The following is a 24,935-nucleotide window of genomic DNA, read 5'->3' on the forward strand; positions in this document are numbered from 1 at the left end:
CTCTCTGCCTACCTCTCTGCCTACTTGTGATCTCTCTCTCTCTCTCTCTCTCTTTCTCTTTCTCTCTCTGTAAAATAAATAATTTTTTTTTAAAAAAAAGGTAGACTCAAAATGACGTTTTATTTCTTGCATCTTTGAGTTTGTAGAGTGGGATTCAGATCCACCCCCCAAAACATTCTTGAGTTGAGAAAGTTTCCCAAAATCTCTTTAGAAGTAGCTGGAAAACTCCAGTAGCACAGAGAAGCAGGCCAAGTTTTTGGAGTCTCATAGGTTGAGAATTGACCAGTTGAAGTACCCTAGGGCAGTGATATAGGTCTTAAAACTTGCCCCCATAACCATTCCAGGATCTAGGGGAGAAATTCTACCTGAGGACATGGGAGGGATGAGGGTACCCACTACACCACGGTAGAACCAGACACAACAAAAAAGGTGAGCCACTGGCTCCCTACCCAGGCATGATGGCCAAAGATGGAAGGACAAACAACAATCAAGGGAAGCAAAGCAGAAGCCCTACTAGTTGTTTAATCAATATACATGTTAGTTGTTATGTTTGTGCATGGGGTTGTTTTCTGTTAACTCACTCAACATGTAAATTAGGAAGTCAGGGAGGCTGATGGGAGAGAAAGAGACACTCTCCAGAGCAGACGAGACACAAGGGCTGCAAATGAATAGCTCATGTCTGTGAACTAAGTAACACAAGCAGTCAGGGAGATAGACAAAAGGCTGCAGGAGCCCAGAGAAGGAAGGAATTAATTCTCCTTTTTTGTTTTTTTTTTGTTTTTAATTTCTTTTCAGTGTAACAGAATTCATTGTTTATGCACCATACCCAGTGCTCCATGCAATACATGCCCTCCATAATATCCACTACCTGGTTCCCCCAATCTCCCACCCCCCGCCCCTCCAGAACCCTCAGATTGTTTTTCATAGTCCACAGTCTCTCATGGTTTGTCTCCCCCACCCCAATTTCCCTCAACTTCCTTCTCCTCTCCATCTCCCTATGTCCTCTGTGTTATTTGTTATGCTCCACAAATAGGTGAAACCATATGATAATTGACTCTCTCTGCTTGATTTATTTCACTCAGCATAATCTCTTCCAGTCCCATCCATGTTGATACAGAAGTTGGGTATTCATCCTTTCTGATGGAGGCATAATACTCTATAGTGTATATGGACCACATCTTCCTTATCCATTCGTCCGTTGAAGGGCATCTTGGCTCTTTCCACAGTTTGGCGACCGTGGCCATTGCTGCTATAAACATTGGGGGTACAGATGGCCCTTCTTTTCACTACATCTGTATCTTTGGGGTAAGTAGCCAGGAGTGCAATTGCAGGGTCATAGGGAAGTTCTATTTTTAATTTCTTAAGGAATCTCCACACAGTTCTCCAAACTGGCTGCACCAACTTGCATTCCCACCAACAGTGTAAGAGGGTTCCCCTTTCTTCACATCCTCTCCAACACATGTTTTTTTCCTGTCTTGCTAATTTTGGCCATTCTAACTGGTGTAAGATGGTATCTCAATGTGGTTTTAATTTGAATCTCCCTGATGGCTAGTGATGATGAACATTTTTTCATGTGTCTGATAGCCATTTGTATGTCTTCATTGGAGAAGTGTCTGTTCATGTCTTTTGCCCAGTTTTTGACATGATTATCTGTTTTGTATGTGTTGAGATTAAGAAGTTCTTTATAGATCCTGGATATCAGCCTTTTGTCTTTATTGTCACTTGCAAATATCTTCTCCCATTCCGTAGGTTGCCTCTTTGTTTTGTTGACTGTTCCCTTTGCTGTGCAGAAGCTTTGATCTTGATGAAGTCCCCAAAGTTCATTTTTGCTTTTGTTTCCTTTGCCTTTGGAGACATATCTTGAAAGAAGTTGCTGTGGCTGATTACTTCTGCTTGTTCTTCCTGGGATGAAATTCAGTACGGCTTCTAGCCTAAATTGTGGCTTAACGGAAGATGAAGGATGGGAAGCAAAGAAAAGGGCTGGAAACCAAGATGTAAAAGTGCCGGGCAAGTGGTGTAATTCAGAGACCCACGGGGAGATCATGCACATAAGGGAAGTGAAGGCAGAGGGGAGGGTGGAAATAAAAGGCTTGACCTAAGAGTCACAAAGAGTGCCAACGTCAACAGCACAGACTTCCAGCCCTAGGGTGCCTAAGTGAAAAGCCCGGCTCCCTGACTTACCAGGGGTAGGATCTTGGGCAAATAGTAAACCTCTGAGTGTCTTGATTTCTCATCTATAAAATAGAAATAATAATACCAACTACTTCAAAAGATTGTTGTGAAGCTTAAAGAAGGTAAAAATGCCTAGCATAGCACCTGGCATATACTAAACCTTATATGAGTTGTTGTTGGTGGTGGTGGTGGTGGTTGTTATTATTATTATTAAAATACCCCTGATCCAGGAGATCATTGCAGAAAGAAATGTGAGCCCAGGGACAGACAGTCCAGTATTTCTAGGGAAGATGAGACTATCATTTTTCTCATGTACATTTGTTTTTAGGACCATGCTAATTACCAAGTTCTGAAATTAGTATGGGTTAAACAGAAGGAAAAGAATTACCTGTAAAAAGTTCATTTGAGGGTGCTCGCTTGGCTCAGTTTGTTAAGTATCAGCTCAGGTCATGATCTGGGGGTCCTGGGACTGAGCCCCATGTCATTGGGCTCCCTGCTTAGCACGGATTCTGCTTCTCACTCTCCCTCTGCCCCTCCCTCTGCTCATGCGGGGAGTGTAAAAGGGAGGAGCAGGGAAGCTGATCAGGGGCTCAGTGCAGGGCTTGATTCCAGGACCCTGGGATCTGGACCTGAGCCAGAGGCAGACGCTTACCGAATGAGTCACCCAGGCGCCCCTGCCTTCAAACAGGTTTTAAATTCTCCTATCTGGATTCTGGTCTATTTCCCTCCTATTACAGGAAAAAAAAAAAATCATGGAATATCTGCATGAAAATTATGATCATATTTTTCAAATACTGTAAAGTTTGAGTATATTTTAAGTGCAGATTTTTTTATTGCCACATAAATTATAGACTCACACTTAAGCCCACTGTAGAGATCACATGTGATTCACTAATGCAGAAATTTTTTTCTACAAAAACCCACAACGTCTGCAGCACGAAACTTCAAAAGGTCAGACAACTGGGCGCCTGGGTGGCTCAGTGGGTTAAGCGCTGCCTTCGGCTCAGGTCATGATCTCAGGGTCCTGGGATCGAGTCCCGCATCGGGCTCTCTGCTCAGCGGGGAGCCTGCTTCCTCCTCTCTCTCTCTCTGCCTGCCTCTCTGCCTGCCTCTCTGCCTACTTGTGATCTCTCTCTGTCAAATAAATAAAATTAAATTAAATTAAATTTTTAAAAAGTCAGACAACTAAAATTCAACAGTATTAATTAGGCACCTACTCTATGTAAAGACTCTGCTACATGCTATAAGAATGCAAGGGTGGGTAAAAGATGGACTGAGAACTTCAGTGGTCAAGAATTTAAATGTTGTCTGATTCCCTCCCTTTCCCCAAATTTCCATCTCTCCTCAAGCTTTCACAGTTCTTTGCACTTTCTCTGAGACTTTAACTTCTAAGGAAAATCCTCTGATTTTAATGCTTTGATTCAGATTATTATTATTTTTAAGTTTCAGACAAAAAAAAAAAAAAAAAAACACGTCTGTATGCCAAATCTGGGCTGAGAACCACCATTTGCAAGTTCCGCGCTGATATTTGTGGTTGTGGGGCAGCTGTTCCACACTGCAGTCTTCTGCCCACCACCCACACTTCGCTTCACAGATATTTACAACACTTTCCTCTAACAGGGTGGAAAGGCATCGAAGTCTTCTTTCTTATTCCCACCCAGATTACAAGGATAAAAATAATTCCTTCACCTGCTGACGGCTGGATCTGCATATCAACCCAACTCTGATAAAAGGACAGGACTGTCTGAGCACTGTTTCTGGAAAGCTTTAGGCTACGTAGTAAATCCCACGAGAGAGGGAAAGTCCATTTGCTTAGGGAAAGCAGAAATTGTAAAGTTGAATAAAATAAAAACTGAAACCTCATCATCACTTCAAGCAGACAGTAGGCAGAAGAGAAAGAACCGATCTTTAAAAGATCACTCTCCCCTGCCTCCCCTCAAGAAAGAGGAAGAATTCATTATTAGCGTAGCAAGAGAATCAAGAGACTGGAGAAGTCGAGGGGGGAGAGAGTTTCAAGAAAGAGCGAGTTGTTAAATGCCTACCGAGAGGCCAAGTAGGTCATGGGTATTGGCAGTGAACATGGGTATTGGTGAACCTAGTAAGGCCAGTTTAGTTACAGAGATGGGACTGGCAGCCAGACAGACTGTAATGGTTTGCAAAGGGAGTAGAAGGACAGAAACAGAGTGAAGGTGAAGGAGTACTTTCCCTGCAGAGATTAGGAAAGCTATAGTGTAATAAGCTGAGGGCGAGTGAAGAAAACCTGTTTTGTTTTGCTGTAGATGAGAGAGACTTGAGCCTGGATGTAGGGAAAAAGGCTGTGAACAGGGGAGAGAAAAGTTACACAGGAGGGGGGAAAAAAAAAAGACAAGTGAATTGAGACCCTGGAGGAAGAAAAAAGGATCTGGGAAAGAGATGGAAGGGTGGGTCCTCAGAGAGGCCATGGAAGGTGAGCTTGCTGTAGGCAGGGAAGGAAGCTGCGATGAACCTCTAGAAGTTGAAAGCTGGATGAACCTCTAGAAGCTGACTTTTGTTGAGACCAGTTCTATCTTTATCCTAAAGAAGACAGCGCCTTTTCAAAGACTGCTTGCTCTCTTGCAAGGCAACTCATTACAACTTGGCTCCCAGCCCCATACCTCTGATAAAAGCCTTATTAGGTTCACCAATGACCCCACGACCCCCACTGCCCACACCAATGATCTACTTGGCTTCTCTGTGGGTATTTAACAATAATTTGCTCTTCCTTAAAACTCTCTCCTCCTTTAACTTCTCCAATATCTTACCTCTTTTGCCACACTAATATTAACTCCTTGAAGGGTGAAGGGGCTCTTTTATTGATTGTTTCTTCCTCTCCTATCCACTGGCCCTTTACGTGACAGTGTTCCCCAAGGCTGCATTTTTATTATATTCAGCTTTACAACTCCTGCTTTCCTTAAGCAAGTCAATGTACTATTATGGCTCAATGTCCAGCAGATGGGAAGTGCTTACCAGCAGATTATTAAATTAAAGGCTCTGACGTCTATCCATATGCTAAAGACTTCTAAATTGTTATCTCAGTCCCTGATCTACCATTCTTAAGCTCCAGATATACATTTCCAACCATCTCCAGGATCTGGCCTATAAGCTCATCAAAATTAACATGTTCTACTCTTCTTCTCCACCTCTGACTCAGCAACCCCATTAAACTCTCAATTAATAATCTAACCATAAATCTAGCTTTCAAGCTAGGCACCTTCATAATTTCTTCCGCTTCTCTCTTCTCTCATGTGATATCCAATCATCAATTCACATCAATTCCACCTGCCAACGTTTTCTGAGCCTTGTTCCACTTCCAGTCTTTACCCCAACTCACACTGCTGACTTGATTAGATGCTCATTATTTCCTGTATTTGCCTACTAACTTGAATTCTAGAGAGCTCCTTTTCTATTACCTGCTGCATACTGCTGTTAGAGTGCTAACCTTGAAAAGCCAATCATTACCTGGCGGTTAAAAAAATGTCCACTGACGTCTAAGTTCCTACAGAGAAAAATCTGAACGTGGCATGCTCTGATCCCACTCTACGTGCCAACCTCATTTCTCACCTCCTCACCCCTCACACTTTCCAGTTCACTAGAATCAAGCGTATTCAGGCATAACTTGCCTAAGTTTATTTTTCTCTTTATTAGCTAGTCTCTTAGGCAATGCCCTTCAGTGATGTGCTGTAACCAGTTCTTAATCTACAAGTCAGCTGACATCAGGTCAGTAGCTTGAAACTGGCCGTGTTGGGAATATTTACATAATAGAAATCAACAATTGCTATAAATCAGGGTTTCCCCACTTCCTAGCCCCCCCATCCCACGGACAGCACTCCACTGCCTCTACTTCACCCCTCCCCTTCCCCTACTCATTCACAGCATAGCAGTGTTTAATGATGTGTACTATGAGGTCAGTTGGCCGAGGTTCAATACTGTTTCTGATATGTTTTAGTTGGGTGATTCTGAGCAATTCACCAAACCTCTGTCTGCCTCAGTTTCTTTGCCTATGAAATCGGAGAGATCATATCAACTTTATAGTGCTTCTTAAAGGAAACCTATCATAAAGCTCAGAATTTATTAAGTGCTCATAATGTTGCTTCTTTTTATTTGCTTATGTCAGGACTTCATAGCATTTTAGCCTGTCATAGAGTGTAGTCTTGCTACATCAGCTTGAAGAGCCAGGCAAAATCACCAGCTACATGTTCCTAAACTGAGCGATATAGAAAGACTTCAAAGTAGCAGAACTCTCTAACTGACATAAACCCCATCTTCAAGGCTTCCTCAGAAGAAAAGGCTCTGAAGAATCAGTTTCATTATTCCTGCCTTGAAATTCTTTGAACAAGGGCAGAAAGGGTTAAGGAAAAATGACTGAGAAGAAAGAGCACAGACTTTGCAGTGAGACAGGTCCCAGTTCTACCATTTATTAACTACATGACCTGGGCAAGCTTCCTGGGCCCCAGTTATGAGATAATAGAGGTGAAAACTTGCACATGAGGAATAAGTCCACATTACTTACTGTTTGTCCCCTCTCTCCCGAGGTCCTGAATTGGCAGAAGCCTCGCCTCGCTCAGGCATTTGGGAGATCCCCATCTGCTTAGGGACCCTTTTTATACCTGTCCTTCCTCTCTTATTTTTTTCACTCAGTATTATTTTTATTTTAAAAAAAATCTTTCATCTCACACTCTGAGAGTAGGCATGGACCAAAAGAGTTCAGTTTGGGGCACAGGGGCACCTCTCCATACAGCAAAGAACTGGAGAGAATTATTTTGCCAACCTGGAAAACGCAAATATAATTATGTAACAGTAGGATTCTCTGATGAGATTGCTCTATTACAAAATTTCAAATTGGTTTAGCCTCCTATCTAAGGATTTCATTAGAAGCCACAAAGCACACCTGAGGAGGATCTCAGCTAACTGCCATTCAGTTAGCAAGGTAACCTAGAACTGCGGGATCTGACACCTTAACCTTCCTTAACCTTAACACCTTCCACCCTAAAACCTCCACTTTGTTCTTGCATTCCCACGGTTGCAATACAATCTGGGGGAGCATGTCTCTTTCCAGTTGCTAAAACTTTTTGTTTATTTTTCACTATGACCCAGAAGACAAATAGTTCTACATTGCCAATGCGCTTGCCTAGCTCCAAAAGCTTCCTACATCTTGTCAGGGTGCATCAAGGTGAACAATGGCTCACATGTACTGACATCTGCTCTCTGCCACTGTTCCCAGTGTTGGGGGAGTCTCAGACCCATTGCAGTCCAGGGAATCACCCAAGGTCACACAGGCAAGAAGTGGGGGGCTGGATTTGAACCAAACATACCAGTTCCAGAACCCTTAACTGCCACCCTCAACTGACATTCAAGTCAATATAGTTTTGAACCTGCATCAGGAAACTGGAAGATTTTATATCTGGAATGAACATTTAGTCTCCCCTATCACACAAAGGGAAACTCGGGCCTGGAAAGGATAGGATACATGACTCACCCAGGATCAGCTGCTCTAGCACAGTCTGGCCCTGACCACTCAGGCTGAAGAGGCACACCCCCACATCCCCTTTCCTCTAGCTCTTCCTCACCAGTGCATTTCTCTCTCTGGGAACACCTCTTCCTTGGGCCTGTTCCTATCTCACTCTTCTCCATACACACACCCATGACTGTTGAAGTGAGACTTTAAAAAATTACTTTGGGTTCTTTTTTATTCGCATTTCTGTTATCTATAATAGCAGTAACTAATTGTGGGCTCCTTTGGGGCAGACAAGGTCTGAGTCTTGGGGATCAAAATTTTTTGCCAGTGCCCCATGTACAGCTGGTCATAAATAAATATCCTTCATGAGGCTCCTCGAGCTGCTAAAAGCCTCCTTTGACGGCCAGGACAAGAAGCATTTGTTTCCATTTGAGTGTTCCAAACAGCAGCTGACTAAAGGCAGCACAAACGAATGAGACTTCACAGCAAAACCTCCCAAACTCCCTTCTGCTATATGACAGTTTAGAGCTGGCCCACTCATGCCTTCGGCCTGACTTCACAAGTGTGTTAGTTACGCAGGATAAGCCACAAGTTGGGGTAATCTTCTGCTTTAGGTAAAGTGCGGGAAGCAGCAAATTAGATGTGACCTTTGAAAACTGTTTCCTAAATGGCATATAAATCCAAAAGATACAAAGCAAATGATTTTTATGGATATCTACAGATGTCTGAAGGGCGAGCTTCAGATAATGATTATAATAAATTAAGATTAAATACTTCCATTTGTGTCTATGCAGAATGTGATTATAATAAATTAATGCATACTATATAAAACATGTAATAAATAATAAAAATCACAATACTCTTTTGTGCAATGCTTTACAGTTTATGACCACTTGAACTTTCACCAGTTTGAATCTCGAAAGGACCTGTAAAATAGGAAGAGCAGGTATTACTCATATTTTATGCTCATTTGTGGCTTAAAGAAGTTAAATGCCTTGCCCAGGATCATAAAGCTCAAAGTGATAAAGCAAGTACTGGAACCCAAAAGCCCAAATGACTGACCCATCATGCTCAACGATAATAGAGCTCAGATGAAAATCACTAACCATACCATTATTTAAAGCCAAACCTCTCTCATCACACAGGTTTTGAATACCTAAGAGTGAAAGGTTTAAAATCAGGGTGGGGAAGGGAAGTAGGTCATGAAATGTATCTCAAATTCCACTCTGCTAGAGGTATATTTGCCCGCAGGTCTGCTAGGCTGGTTAGCAGGACCTGTTTGCCAACTTAAATGATGTCTAAGAAAATTAATACAAAAGATTTACAGCAACTGTTATTTCTATAGCCAGCAGTTTCAAGTTAATGTAGCTCAGTCATTCCTTGGCCCATCATTCCCAGAGGCTCAACGAGGAAGGCACAGGCCATTGGGACAGGATGGAGGTGTTTATCTCTGCCCCAGGAGAGGCTGCTCAGGAAACAGAAAAAATTTACTCCTTATAAACATTTAATCAAGATCCACAATTACAAAAAGCAAATCCAATGTGTTTAATATCTAAAATATTGTTTATTTTTGAAAAGATTTTATTTGTTTTGGGGAGAGAGAAGGAGAGAGGGGGGGGGCACGAAGGGAGGATGAGAGAAGGGGCAGAGGTTAGACGCAGACTCAGCCCAATGCAGGACTCTGGGATCATGACCTGAACTGAAGGCAGATGCTTAACCAACTGAGCCACCCAGATGCCCCTAAAATATTAAGCTTAAATAAAAGTATCTATACACCAGATAACTGTATTCTGTTCCTGAGGTGATTTTACATGTTAGATATCCCACTACAAGGAAAAGGGTATGGATGTGCTTTTCACTCACTTGTTCAACAAACATTTGAATGTTTATTATACATCAGACACCAAGACTAGTAGGGAGATAAGGGGAAATACAAGCATAGGTTCCATCCTTAAGAGGCTGACACTGTATAAGGTGGATATATACAATGTGATACTGTGGTAAGTACCAGGGATACATACACAGAGAAAGAAATAATAATTTCTGCCCAGGAGACTGCAATGTGTCCACAGCATTGGTGACATTCAAGCCGTGTCTCTAAGAACAAATAATCATTTGGCAGGAGAAAAGGGGGAGAAGGATATTCCATACTGTGGAATAATATGGTAACACACAAAGGTACAGAAGAACAAGGCTTATTGGAAAGTTGGGAGGGACTACTGTTCTACAGCCCTAGGAAGAATAGGAGTGGCACCATATTTTAATGTGCTGAAATAGCCTTCATTTGATGATTTTGCCTCTGGTCTTTAGGATACTTTTTAAGAACATCTGTTCTCCCTCCCCGCCCTATCCTATTCCCAGGACAAAACCCAAAGTATGGCTCCACTAAAGGACAGAGCTTCTAAAAGAAGACACAAAAGGAGCCTGGCTCACTGATAGATTAGCAAATCATTGATTTTAAAAATCCACCTGTTTTTAAGAGGTTATTAAGAACTAGTTTTATCTCATATCTCTTTGTTAAGCAATCATACAAATTGTCTAATCCAAGGCTATTCAAAGGATGGTCCACAGAGGAGCAGGACCTGAATGCAAATTCTTAGGCCCCAACTCTACCTATTAAATTAGTATCTCTGAGGGTGGGACTTAGGAATCTCTCCAGGCGGTTTTTTTCCCACTTTAAACCGAGAAATATTGGTCTACTTCAAAGTGTAAAACAGCATTTCATTAAACAAATTTTGTTTCTTTCTCATACCAGCTCTGCATCAGAAGAGGGGCTTGAACCCACAACCCTGGAATCAAGAGTCACGTGCTCTACGGACTGAGCCAGCTCAGTGCCTCTTTAGCCAGGTGCTCCTCTAGCCAGATGCCCCTAGACAGCTCTTGTTACTGATTTTGTTGGCGACGGTAATGGGTGAACAGTTTGGGACCATGTAGCTAAGCGAAGGCCTGCGCCGCAGAAGGTCTGAAGGCACTGCGGGCCTCCCTCCGGATTGAACGGCCCCTTCCCTGGATTCCTATTTATCCTTGCGGACACCTCCTCTGTGAAGTCCCCCAGCCCCCAGCAGCCCCGGCTCCGCAGAGAACTGTTCCGCTCTGCCAGGCTGCGTGTGCGGACGTGGCTTGGACGCGTCTCCGCTGCCGCCCCTCTCGGTTCTCGGCGCGAGGTTTGGTCTGGGTCTGTGCCCCCTCCGCGGACTCTGGGAGCAGAAACCCGGTTGTGGCCGCGGGCGTGCGTGCACAGGCCCCGAGGCGGGCGTGCAGGAGCGGCGCGGGGTGGAAGCGCTGCGGTGAGGGCGTCAGGTCGCCGGAACGCTGCGGGACACAGGGGACAGGGAACAAAGGACAGGGGAGGCGTCACCTTCCCGGCCTCTCTCGCAGCGGCGGGTTTGGTGCTGGCGCTGAGTCACCGGCCGGCCGCACCCAGCTCCTCCCTCCGCACCCGCCGGCCCCTCCCCGCCGGGGGCCTGCCCTTACCCCAGAGCGGGCGGCCAGCGCCTCCCTTCACCTTCCAGGCCTGCCCTCCAGCAAGGCCGACCCAGGAAGCTGGGAGCTCTGGAGCCCCGCCAGGCGGCCACGGAGGGCAGGCGGGCAGGCGCGCAGGCGGAGCGACGAGTGGAGACTGACGGCGCGCTGGGCACTTGGCAGAGCAGCCCGGGGCCGGGGAGAGAGCGCACCAAAGCCTCAGAATGCCTTAAGTGAGAGCCCGCCTCGCTCTGGGAAAGGCCCAGTCCTTGCCCTCAGCTGCAGGAGCGGCGTGATCAGGTAGAGGCCAAATGTCCTGAGAATTGCAGTCTCTGGTAAAGAGGTACCATAACATCGCTAAGATCCTACTTGTCAAAATCCATGAGCTCACCGAGGATGGAGGGAAGGGGTGGCTTTTAAAGGCCGAGGACCTGACCAAGTGGGAGCAGGAAGAGGAAGAGGACGAAGATGAGGTTCAGTCTAATGAGGAAGATCCCCACTCTGCAGTGTCTCGAGAGTCAGAGAAATAAGAGGGGACAGAAATTTTAAAAAGGAGAATGAAAATGGAAAAAATCTATACATAAAAAAGAAACTAAAATATTTTAAAATATGTAAAAATAAACAATATAATGATGTGATATAAACACTAAATATAATAGCAAAATAACAATGTCAACCTATTCTGACATTGCTAAATAATATTAACTGAAAGCAATCAGATCTTGGCCAGCCCTTTAGTTTCAAATTCGATTTTCATTTTCAACACAATCTATCCAAAGGTGGTGGAGAAGAGGAGTTAAAACTTAAGACGGTTTTTCTTGATCTCTTCTATGAGGATTGAAAACTGGGGCTTATAAGCGGCACCTGGATGGCTCAGTAGGTTAGGTCTGCCTTCTGCTTGGGTCCTGGTCCTTGGGTCCTGGGGTCAGGCTGGCACGGTCCCCACATGGGGGTCCCTGCTCTGTGGTTCTGCTTCTTCTTCTCCCCCTCCCCTCCACTGTGCTCTATTGCTCTCTTTCTCAAATAAATAAATAAATAAATAAAATCTTAAAAAAAAAAAAACTGGGGCTTATAAAAGTTGTCAAGTAGGTATGAAGTGAAGAATTTCATTTTGAAACCCTTTCATTGTGCTATCACACTACACATGAACACCCGAGCCCAAACTCAACATTTCCTCAAAGCTTAATTTTTCAACTCCTTTAGCCCTGAAATGTCCCAGTGTAGATAAAGCATAACTCAAGAAAAATGCTATTTTTTTTGTAACCCAGAGACCATCACCTTTACACTTCAGAAGAGAGGAGGCCTGTGTGGTGATCAGGACACTCCTGTCATTGAGGCCAGGAAAACCACCAATCCTCAGGAGTGTGCCCCAGCTTCCAGCCCAGCAGTAGACTAGGTTTAAATGTGCCTGCCCTAGTGGTGCCTTCATCATTTTCATATGTAAATATAAAATGGTGCATAATCAAATTTTGCTTGAGGATAAACTGGCACATAGCAGTTAAGAATTTTCAGGAAGAACACATTTAATTAATTTTTTTTAAGATTTTATTTATTTGACAGGTAGAGGTCACAAGTAGGCAGAGAGGCAGGCAGAGAGCAAGGAAGAAGCAGGCTCCCTGCTGAGCAGGGAGCCTGATGTGGGGCTGGATCCCAGGGCTCTGGGATCATGACCTGAGCCGAAGGCAGAGGCTTTAACCCACTGAGCCACCCAGGTGCCCCAGAACACATTTAATTTAAAGACCATTAGTTTCTTTGTGGGTTTTGAATTGTATGTGACCCAGCAATTTATAAAGAAACATAAGTATAAGGTTATCGGCCACTGTGATATTACTAAAATTTAGTATTATCGTAAACAAATAGTTTCCGTAGCGCAGTGGTTATCACGTTTGCCTGACATAAACAATAAAATACTTAAATAAATAAAATTTAGTATTATCAAACATTTTCTTCCTCTTATGTAGTATATTAGATAAATAGGGTGACCAGACATATTTTTCTACTGGTAAAACTTTGCTGAAGGTTATCATCTTATCATTCTTTCATACCTTAAAATTAATAGAATCATGAGATAAAAATGAATGAGGGAGTTAATGTTAGCATAGGTAGCAGTTCTTTGTTTGAAGCTAGGCACACATCCACACAGGTCATAATGAAAATAATAATGCATTTGTTCACTGTTTCATCCTTAGCTCTTAGTACACGGCCTGGCATATAGTATGTGTGCAACAAACACTTGTGGAATGAATGAGTGTCCAAAATCACACTTAAAAGTATACATTTAACACTTGAAAATGAAATACTATGGTGCTTCCCATACATCTGAAATTATTTACTGAGACATACATTACTATGTCTCATAATCTTATGATTACTAAAACTAATTTTACCTTGGTAAATACCCAAGAAAATCAAATCTAGAAAATAGCACAAGACTACACACAAAACTGGAAACAGTTCATCATAGTGCAATTATGCAAACAACTAACAGCATGTTATCATTCATGCTATTAACCAAAAAACCTATATATCTGGGAAAGCTAGTCAAGTAAATCAGCTTCTTAAGCAGTGAATGATAACTCAATCCAGTTCAGATGCTTGGTGGTTTCAGTCGGAAATTAAGCCATGTTAACATATGAAGCCAACCAAATACCTTCAAGTCTATTGCAATACTATAGAGAAACCCCAGTAGTTGGAACTCACAGTTTCACAGAGTACTGTTAAAGAATTAGCCTCCAAGAGCTTGAGATGCACCTCTCTTGACCTAATTCTCTCTAATCTAGATCTCAGCCTTCCTTTGCTTATACATCTCTCCTCACCAAATCCCCTTCTGAAGGACTCAATCCTTACTAACTTAAATGAGATTCAAATAAAAGTATAATTTTAAAACATCAAAGTGCCTACCTATATAGTCTGTCTTCTTTGAACATTGAGGAAATGGATGCCCAGAGAGGTGAGTGACAAACTGTAAATCATCCAGTTACTGACATGTTTGAACTAGATCCCAGGTCAGCGAATCTGGCTACAGGTTGTTTTGTTTTGTTTCATGTTTGTTTGTTTGTTTTTACTACATCTCTATCAAAAAAAGTTCCAACTGACCTCAGAAAGTTTTTCAGACACTAACTTTTCTCTTTCCCTTCATAGCAAAATTCTTAACTCCAGATTTATTTTTGTGGCTTTAACTCCACCCTCCCCACCTTACTGTTCCACCTGCCTCCCAGACCAAGAGCTGGAGTATCCATGGTTCACCAGCATCTTTCTAAGTCCTCACAATCTGCAATCTTTAAAAAAAAAAAAAAAAAAAAAAAAAAAAAATATATATATATATATATATATATATATATATATATATATTATTTGACAGAGACACAGCGAGAGAGGGAGCACAAGCAGGGGGAGTGGGAGAGGGAGAAGCAGGCTTCCTGCTGAGCAGGGAGCCCAATGTGGGGCTCAATCTCAGGACCCTGGGACCATGAAACTGAGCTGAAGGCAGACACTTAACAACTGAGCCACCCAAGCACCCCAAGGATCTGCAATCTTTTTCATTGTGTCCCATTACCTGATCTTGAGTCCTGAGTTCTCTTTTACATCTCTGGCTTACATACTTAGAAAGTCAGAGCTGAAAGGAAAGCTCAAAGTGCCTTCTTTCAAGCTGAGTTCTATCAAACAGCATCTTGAGGAGATAATTTTGCACAGAGAACGAAGAATGAAGGATTGGGTGGTACTGTGATTAAATAACCTTGGGAAATACTATATATCAATTCTTTTCATAGACAGTCCCAATAAGTAAAAAAAAAAGTCCTGCTTTTTAAGACACTGACAAGTCTCTGACGTAAAAGAGAAATTTATTGAATTTTGCTTACTCTTTAACGTCCTCCTATCTATTAATTCCCCTTAAAACTGGTTTGGTACCACCTTACCTAGTCCAGCCCTGCTGTTTTAGAAATCAAAACTTAAACTGAATTTGAATGACTTACCGAGAACTCCTTCTGTCTGGGGGCCAGAACCAGGGCCTCAATCCAGCTCTGAGTCCCAGGCAGGGGCTACTCTCTAAGTGTTATTCTAAGTATTATTTCTCCTCTACTGGATCCAGTTCTTTCTGGTCTTCAGCATGTCTAGTGTCCAACCCTTTGCTGGGGACAGACTACAGATGTTCCTGTAGTGTTCCAGTGGGGGGAAGGTGAGAAGGGTGGAGGTTTGATCTTATTTCAGCTTGATACCACATCCAATTAGAACACAGGGCTGTGCTGCATCGCCTCAGTTAGCCAACTTCTGTGCAACACTAAACATTGTAGAAATCTTAAACGCATGTCTTCAGGGGCCAGAGCAGAAAATGCACATGAGGAAAATAAGGCAAATGAAGTTATAAGGCATCAGGGAATGGGAGGCTTGTGGCAACCTGGAGAAACAAGGCCTAGAATAAGGATGAAAGCTGCTGTGCTCCCTAGGTGATTGTGTGGTAGGGAAATTCTGGCCTACTGTCGCCAGATGATCTGATTCTTTCAAGAGAAGCAGGAAGACCAGCTTGTTAAGTGAAATATTCTGAAGTTTAGGTGTTGGCAATGACTTCATAAATGTTTAATATACAGGGGTGCCTGGCTGGCCTCATTGGAAGAGCATGCAACTCTTAACTCGGGGTCGTGAGCTCGAGTCCCATGTTGGGTATAGAGATGACTTAAATGAATAAGTAAACTCAAAAAAAAAAGATATTTAATATACAAATGTGAACCAAAAATAATATATCTGCAGGTCAGCCTGTGGCTCTCAAGTTGGTGGTCTGAAATTCAGACCTCATACAAACAATATGCCCGATTGGCAGTGTTCTAACTCTAAACCTGGATAACAATAAATAAAACCAAGACATAAAATTAGATATATTTGATTGTGGGTTTTGTTATTTGGCATTTTAGATTCTGATGGTGCATAGAAGCAGTTTAGAGAGCAATGACAATGGACATGGAAGATCTGAGTGGGGCTTATGGGTTCTCTTGAGGACACAGAGATGGATGTACTTGTTTCTTTTTAAAATTTCTTTTCCTTTCAAAGCAATAATAAAACTGAAATAAAATAAAATAAAATTTCTTTTCCCTTCAAAGCACACAGATTTCCTTATCCCTAATTTGAGTAGTCTTCTTGTCAGAGGTAATTATAGTCATTCTTAAGGGACTACAAAAGAAATGGGGGATAAAGATTAATTTTATGGAGAAAATAAACTGAGTTACAGTTAGAAGACAAAAGGGAAACAGTTTGTTGTTGTTGTTTTTTAATTTATTTACTTGAGACAGAGAGCATATACACGCAGAGGGAGAGCATCTCGAACAGACTCCCCGCTGAGCTCAGAGCCCAAAGGGGGCTTGATCCCCAACCCATGAGATCACAACCTGAGCTGAAACCAAGAGTTGGAAGCTTAATCAACTGAGCCAACCTGGTGTACCACCTTTTTTTTTTTTTCCCCAAAAGGGAAATATATGAAAGAGAATATAATATAATACGATGGAGTATAAGTATGAAATAAGTCCAGGCTGCCTAAGTACTGTCTCCTTCCCCACCACCCTCCAAGGATGCCTGGAAGTGGGTTATTTATAACCGGGTGTTATAAGGGTAGGTGCCCAGTAATATGCTAAGGGTCACTGATCCTTCTCCTTGAGGCTGACAGATGTGATAAACACTTAAAGGTGCTCTAGACATACAGGGCCCTACAAGATAAGCAGGGGTGGAAGCTAACAATCCTCACATAAACTGAAAACCAAAGCAACTTCTAGAGCATGAAAATGACTTCACCCTTGCCAAGAAGTAGGGGGTTCATATGTTTGATCCAACATGGCTACCACTGATGAAAGTTTTTTTTTTTTTAAGATTTTATTTATTTATTTGACAGACAGGGATCACAAGTAGGCAGAGAGGCAGACAGAGAGAGAAGGGGAAAGCAGGCTCCCTGCCGAGCAGAGAGCCCGATGCGGGGCTCGATTCCAGGACCCTGGGACCATGACCTGAGCTGAAGGCAGAGGCTTAAACCCACTGAGCCACCCAAGTGCCCCGAAAGTATTTTTTTAAAACTGCTTTCAGAGACTTTGGTTCATTCCTTTGTATATGCTTAATGAAGACAAATCTTCCTTCCCTGACGTTGAATTCAATTTCCAGAAAAGTCAAAGTCCCCCTAAATAACAAGGTGTGAAATGAAGCTGAGGACTGCACTGTTCATAAACAAGATGTGACCCTAAAGCGATGAGATTGATGTTCGTGTGTACCTCAGGAAATTTCCATAGAAGTGTTTCAGACATAGTCTGAATACTAGCAATGGCATCACCTGAACATTAAGCTCAGAGGAAGATACTTGGAGGAACAGGCACTCTGCTAACAAGCCCCTGTTATTTTCCTTTTCAGGGCAATGAAGAAAATGTCAACTGTTTACAAAGAAATTATAGTTAAATAAGGCATCCATGTAAGCTCTTCAAGTAAGTTTTAAAAAGTCAATTGTAGTTGACCTTTGAACAATGCAGAAGTTGGGGCGCCAAACCAGCAGCAGAGTCAAAAATCTGCCTGTAATGTTTGACTCCCCCGGACTTAACTACTACTAGCCTACTGTTACCCAGCAGACTTACCAATAATGATTGACTAACACATATTTCATATGTTATAGGTCTTATATACTGCATTCTTACCATAAAGTAAGCTAGAGAAAAGAAAATGTGATTAAGAAAGTCATAAGGAAGAAAAAATACATTTATAGTATGTTCTTAAAAAAATATCCAGGTATAAGAAGAAATGTGCAGTTCAAACCTGTTTTGTTCAATGGTCCACTGTCCAACAGTTCATGTTGGAAAGAGTATAAAACAACTGGCATTCTTTCACATTGCTATTAAGCATATACAGGAAAAATAACTTGAAAATAAGAAATAAGACTTGTAAAAATATTTATACCCTTTGATATGATCGTTCTAATTTGGGGCAATCACTTGAGGAAAAACCCTAAAAACAAAAAGATCATATACTCAAATGTGTTCACTGTAACATTTATACTTACAGCAAGTAACTAGTAATTATACTTATAGTAACTATATACTTATAGTAACTAACTATACTTATAAGTAGCTAGTAACTATGCTTATAGCAAGTAACTACTATAAGTATCTGGTCCTACGGAAATAGCTTAAATATGGCGCATGCACTTTGATATATCCATTCCAAAGGGAGGGGACTACTAAGCAGTAATGATATGGTAAATCTTCCTGGTAAATGATAAGTAAAATAATTTGTGTGTAAAACTCTATGTATAGTGTGATAGCCAGCACATACACAAAAAGAGACTGGAAGAAAATACGACAAAAAGCAAATGGAGGCTGTGTTAAGGTGAGACGGAGGTCAAGTTTTTCTATTTTCCACATTTTCTATAGCATAATTCTATACCTCTTCTGGTATATCAAAAATAATTATTCAGTCCTCTAATTCACTCGAGGAATTTTGCTTTCATGGGAAAAGGTTTTCAAGCAGTTGTGACAACTCACAGCAACATTCTCCACCTACTGCATAAACACACCTTTCACCTACTCCAATTCCTCCACACTACTTCCCTGTACACACCTGTGCCCGCACAGCCTGTCTTGCCCCATGCAGTACATCCCTTCCTTACGGATCCAGAAGGCTGAACCATAGGGTTCCATCTGCTACTGGAATTTCTCCTTCTTCCTCTCACAACCAAACCCATGTTCATCATCCTTCAGGATCTATCGCAAATGTCCCCTCCTCTGCGGCACCCTGCCGTAGTCACTCCCCAGACAGTTACTCCTTCCTATGCCCTCTCTAGTTTTTGGTTCAAGCTTCTACTTTCGATACTTGGAGAAATAGATGGTGAAAATCTAACAACTGCCTCCTTCACCTTTGTTGCCTTAAAACGGGCACACTGCCTGGGAGGTAATATGCTCAGTCTAACTGTGAATGGATTAATATAGTGCAGATTATGTTTCCTTTCATTATGGCTTTTAAGTTCTTGCTTTCTGAAAAAAGCAGGCATCTTACTCGTTACCATTTTTCTACTTGGGCTTTTCATGAAGAGGAACAGGAATCCAGGGCAAAAGCAAGCATATTTACTGGGTATTGGTGCAAGCTATGAATCATCAAATTCTACTCCTGAAACCAACATTGCACTGCATGTTAACTACTTAGAATTTTTTTTAAAAAATCTGAAGAAAGGGGCACCTGGGTGGCTCAGTGGGTTGGGCCTCTGCCTTCGGCTCAGGTCATGGTCTCAGGGTCCTGGGATCGCACCCTGCATCGGGCTCTCTGCTAGGCAGGGAGCCTGCTTCCCACCCCACCCCCCGCCTACTTGTAATCTCTGTCTGTCAAATAAATAAATAGAATCTTTTAAAAAATTTTTTGAAGAAAAACCCAAAACAAAAACAGCAGCGAGCACATTTTGCTGCTGGTCCTATTGTTGATGCCTTATTTGACAAGCAGGATGTACGGGGAAAACCTCCCATCAGGACATTTTCACTACCCTCTTTACAGTAAAAGCTGTTCAGGGACTTTGGATCAGTCACCATTTATTCAACCCACAGATATGCATTTACTTCATGCCAGGTACTTTTAGGAGTTGGGTTCATGGTGATGAAACCCACAGACACGCTCCCTCCCCCACAGAGCTTAACACCCTGGCAAGAAAGACAGAATTACTTAGGGAGACGAATTACTTAGGAATTAAACAGGCAATTCCCAATAACAAATGTTCTGTGGAGGGGAAGAACAGGGTTTAGCAAGAGAGGGAAATAGGGATGAGACAGAAACTAGACTGGGTAGTTAAAGCAAGAGGTCTCTAACCTTAGACCCAACCTCTTTGATGAGCAGACAAGATTTGTCTCAAAGAAGGCACCACAGATCTCAAGAACTGCAGTGTTTGTTTTAAACTTTAAACAAAGAATGAGTTTTCTGAAGCAGTGCACTGGGGACACAACAGGAAAGACTGACTTACAAAAGTCTTTGTTTAAGACCAAAAAACCAAGTAACACTAGCAAAATAAATTTTCAGTCAAATTACATATTTGGCCACCAATATTTAAATGCTATTCTACAGTTTGTAACAATGTTTTTAATGGGTAGTTTAAAGCTTATCTCACCAAGTGGTACTTATTCTTGAAAAAAATAATACTGTTGTTGTATGTTTTCATAATTTTACTATTATCTAACCTAGAGTTCGCATAATTAAAACAGTGAAATAGATCCTAACACAGGAATGGGACTAGTTCTACCCCTGGTTCAGTTACATAAAGGTCTCCTTCAAACTTCTTACACCTTTCAGAATCTCAATAGAAGTAGCTTCCGGTAGGCGCCATGCTGTCCCACTGCAGAATTGTATACCTGCTATTTTCTTGGAATGCCCTTACTTCCACATCTGTCTGATGGTTTCTTTGCATCCTTTCAGACTCAAAAAATGGATGGGATGGAGGGGAATGGCATACAGACATCTGAACATTAACAACACCCAAATGAAAGTCCAACTTTTTAAGCAGTTAAAGTTCTACGATCTACCCCAAAATAGGCTTTTATGGAGTCGGAAAATCACGTTTTTAGAGCAATTGAAAATCACTGCCAAACAGATTCCTTCTGTAGACATAACCAATAACAATGTTCTTGTTTTTATCCAAAACATCCTCATTTAAGTCACAGAACTTGCCAATTTGAATTTGCTACGTGAGGAAATAAGATCGACAAGCTATTGGTTTTGAGCTTCTGTGGTCGCTAACTAAGGTTCAAACCTAGCACATGGTGTGTCCTACAAAACCCTGGCCCATTGTTCTTGACAAAAGTATAGTATGAGCATTTTAATGGTATACTTTTAACTACAGAATTAATAGGCATCAATCTATAAGGCAATAAGTTTAATATTCATCTGATGTGAACTTCATGTTGAAGTAGACAGAAAAAGCTACTTAGCTTCTAAGATTCCACATTTTAAAATAGGTTGTCATATAGATGAACCAACCAACATAATAGCTATTTTACTTTTTCTTTCCACTTTTATAGTTCTTTTAAAGTTTTTTTCTTTTTCTTTTTTTTTTAAGCAATCTCCATATCCAGCATATATGACCCTGAGATCTCAGGGTCAAATATATGACCCTGAGATCAAGAGTCAACTGTTCAACTGATTGAGCCAGTCAGGGGCCCCTAATTTTTTTAAACAAATATTTTTTAAATCTACTAAATAGTTATATGTATATAACTTGTATATTTATTTTTATATATAGCTATTTAGCATCTCATTAATATCCATCAGTAACTTCCATTCGGGTTTTAATCATAAGCTACAAAGTTTATTTTTGCTATATCCTGTGAGAAATGATAGCTCAAACTATCATTTCAAACTAACTAAAAACATTAGTTTTGGCCAACATCCTTGAAATCATTCTAACAAACAGGCTATAGGTTGAGACCCTGAAATGTAAAACTCACAGTTGCTTAGGAGTGCATTTGTGGCTGATACTTTGAGGCGAACACCAGGATATAGAGCTGATGGGCCCCATTCCAACCTCACTTCCGTCAGTCTCTCAGGAGAATTCAACTCAGCTGACCACCCTCTCCTGGTACTATTCTTTGCTGGTTTCTTTGACACTTTATTTCCCCAGTTTTCCTCATTATTCCCTGACTGCTCTGTCCCCTTTGTTGGCACCACCTCTTCTCAGATTGAAAACTACTCTCTTCTCATTCAACATTGTTTCCATAGGGGATTTCATGCCTTTACAGGATTTCAATTACCACTAGCCTGCCAACAAATTTCTCCATATTCACTATATTTTCTTGCCACAGATTTTTGGCATGGGATTGTAGTTCTAGGAAGGCCAAGTGTCGTCTGGTTTGTGAACTGCTATCACCACAGTGCCCAGTATATGGTTGTTAACCAATGATAGGAGGCCATCATGAATTTCTTCTGTTATGGTAGTCAACTGAAGACACCTGCCTTTAATAACTTTAGAAATCAAAGTCACCTTTTCCATAGGTACAGGCCATATCTCTAGGCCCAAAAGATGGCAATCAATTGAGCAAATCCAAAGTCCTTTGTTAAGAATATCAACCACTTTCTTGATGTGGCAAGATGGTCCACCACTGGGACAGAATTCAAATAAAGGACTTTAATTTATATAGCAAAATGTCAAGTCACCAACTGTACCTTAGGGACCTAAAGCCCAAGCAACTTTTTTCAGGTGACATCATATTCTAAAACGAATTGATAACTTGGCAGACTCCAGTGGAAATCTTTGATATAAGACAGTGAAAGCCTGAGAGACATTCAATTCCTTTGAATTTTAGAGCACCAACTCCAAAGGCCGAGTGCCTGAATTAGAGTTTTGACTCTGCATGACTTGGGCAAGATACCTACCCCCTCTGTGCCTCAGTTTCTTCATTTACAGGAATAGCAATAGTACTTACCTTACAGGATTCTTATAAAGGTTGAATATATACAGGACAAGACAGAACAGTATGAGTTAGCTACGAGGATGATAATTCATAGATCTATTCAGTTAGAGCATCAGCAAATTCAGCCCACAGACTCCAAAACTTTAACCAGAGGAAGAAGTTTTTAGTTCTTGCTTTACAGCAAGCATTGTGCAGGAATTTTATATATGCAATTGTATATAGTCCATATAACAAGCCTCAAGGGAAGCACTACCATTGTCTCACTTTTATAGATGAGAAAACTAAGGTTAGAGTTCTACGAACTTGCCCAGCTACTTTCACAACTAGTTAGTGCTGAAGCCAGGAGTTAAACCCAGCCACAGCCAACAGAAGTTGAAGTTAAGATCTATATCTATACAGAAATCCAGTCTGCTTGTAAGAACAGTGGCAGACTGACAAGATTAACAGTGAAAATAAAAGAATACAAAACAGTATATTACTGTTGGAGTATATTGCAGACAGTTACAAAAATAAGATCTGGACTATATATTTCTTAGTATTATTTCTGGTACTATTCCAGGTCCTTTACCTACTTCTTGAAAAGATTTTATTTATTTATTTATTTGAGAGTGAGAGAAAAAGTGAGAGAGAGAGCATGAGCAGTGAAGGGGGGGGGAGAGGCCCAGAGTGAAAGGGAGAGGCAGAAGCAGACCCCCCACTGAACAGGGAGCCTGACGTGGGGCTCGATCCCAGAACCCGGGGAACATGACCTGAGCTGAAGGCAGATGTTTAATCAACGGAGCCACCCAAGCACCTCATCATGAAGTTTTTTGTAAAATGAAGACCTATAGTTAATTTTGGGACCCACTGTATATTCTAAGACTCAAAATACATGTTAATATGGTAGGAATTCTGAAATGTTTTACAAGTAAATAAAGAAATCCTGATCAACTCATTACTTCCTGGTCTTATATAACCATAGAACCTCTCCAGTGTGTAATATATATTAAAATCCTCCAGGACTAAAATTTTGAAGGCATAATACATAAAATCTTCTAGGACTGAAATTCATAAATCCATGCTACGTCCTTGATGCATGCTTTCTTTCTTTCTTTCTTTTTTAAGATTTTATTTATTTGACAGAGAGAGAGTAGGCAGAGAGGCAGGCAGAGTGAAAGGAGGAAGCAGGCTCCCTGCTGAGCAGAGAGCCTGATGCAGGGCTCGAACCCAGGACCCCAGGACTCCAGGACCCCAGGACTATGACCTGAGCCGAAGGCAAAGGCTTTAACCCACTGAGCCACCCAGGCACCCCTGCTTGATGCTTTCTTAATGTGGATCAAACAACTAATACAAAACATTCTGGAGTGTGGGTTTAGAAGGGAAGGAGGGAAGAAGGAGCAATCATAATAGGAAGCTATGGAATATCACAGAAAGGGCTATGGAGGCCAACGGATCCCATTCACAGCCAGCAGTTATTTAACCTTACTAGTGGTTGTGTTTATTATTCAGTAAACAGATCCATTATTATACTCTTATCTGCCAGCAATCTCGTTCTATTAAAACTAGATCATTTTCTACAAGCCGAACTGACTTGCTAAGAAAGTCAAGGAAACAGGAATTATTGCTGTCATGGACATGCTTCTCACTAACAGGGAAGAACTGTGCCATGAAATGGAAAGGCCTGCAAGCTTGGGACAGAGTGACCCTTAGAACTGAGGCATAAACTAGGAAGAGTGAGATAAACATCTTGCATTTTAGAAGAGTAGACTTCAGAACCGTCAAAGAAAGGGTAATGTGAATCCCAGAGCACGGACGATATTATGGGACAGGCAGCACAGAAGAGGGTCAGTCAAATTAATTTCTCATGAAGCATTTGTCAATTATCCATTTAAGAGGAAAAGGGAAAGGTAGAACAGTATCAAATGAATGTGGGAATTCACCAGTGATCTTTTCTGATAAAGGATTTCTTTTTTTAAGTTATTTATTTATTTATCTGACAGACAGAGATCACGAGTAGGCAGAGAGAGAGAGAGAGAGAGACAGAGAGAGAGAGAGGAGGAAGCAGGCTCCCTGCTGAGCAGAGAGCCAGATGTGGGGCTCGATCCCAGGACACTGGGATCATGACCCGAGCCAAAGGCAGAGGCTTTAACCCACTGAGCCACCCAGGCACCCCTTCACCAGTGATCTTTTAAAGAGACAGCCTAATGTTTAACAAGAAACAGACAGATACATTTATTACAAATTCAAAAATAAGCATCAATCTGCAAAAATAATATGAGGAAGTTAAAAACCCAGAAAACAGTGAGGCTTGCAAAAAAAAAAAAAAAATGTTGCAAAGGGCAGCAAAAAAATCCTTTGGGATAAGTTCAGAGTCACAGGCCCATGGGAGCACTAAGTCTGCTCTTTGGTGCAAATGAAGTAATACAGAAGACTGAAAGTAAGCAGAA

At 41.6% G+C, this 24,935-nt stretch overlaps 2 protein-coding genes across 4 annotated transcripts in view; one reads left to right on the forward strand and one right to left on the reverse strand.

Annotated features, from left to right (window-relative positions):
• The window catches only part of NCEH1 (neutral cholesterol ester hydrolase 1), a 57,549-nt gene that overhangs the window by 23,044 nt on the left and 9,570 nt on the right, over positions 1–24,935 (reverse strand). The gene's annotated exons all lie outside the window — the stretch shown is intronic.
• Positions 4,252–16,182, forward strand: LOC309841283 (uncharacterized protein; the record flags this gene model as incomplete). Its single annotated transcript, XM_082684178.1, has 3 exons — positions 4,252–4,270; positions 10,585–11,407; positions 16,015–16,182. 3 exons carry the CDS (start codon positions 4,252–4,254, stop codon positions 16,019–16,021), a joined length of 849 nt encoding a protein of 282 aa, XP_082540304.1. The 3' UTR covers positions 16,022–16,182.

The sequence above is a fragment of the Mustela nivalis genome (assembly GCF_964662115.1).
Source record: "Mustela nivalis genome assembly, chromosome: 1".
Lineage (NCBI taxonomy): Eukaryota > Metazoa > Chordata > Mammalia > Carnivora > Mustelidae > Mustela > Mustela nivalis.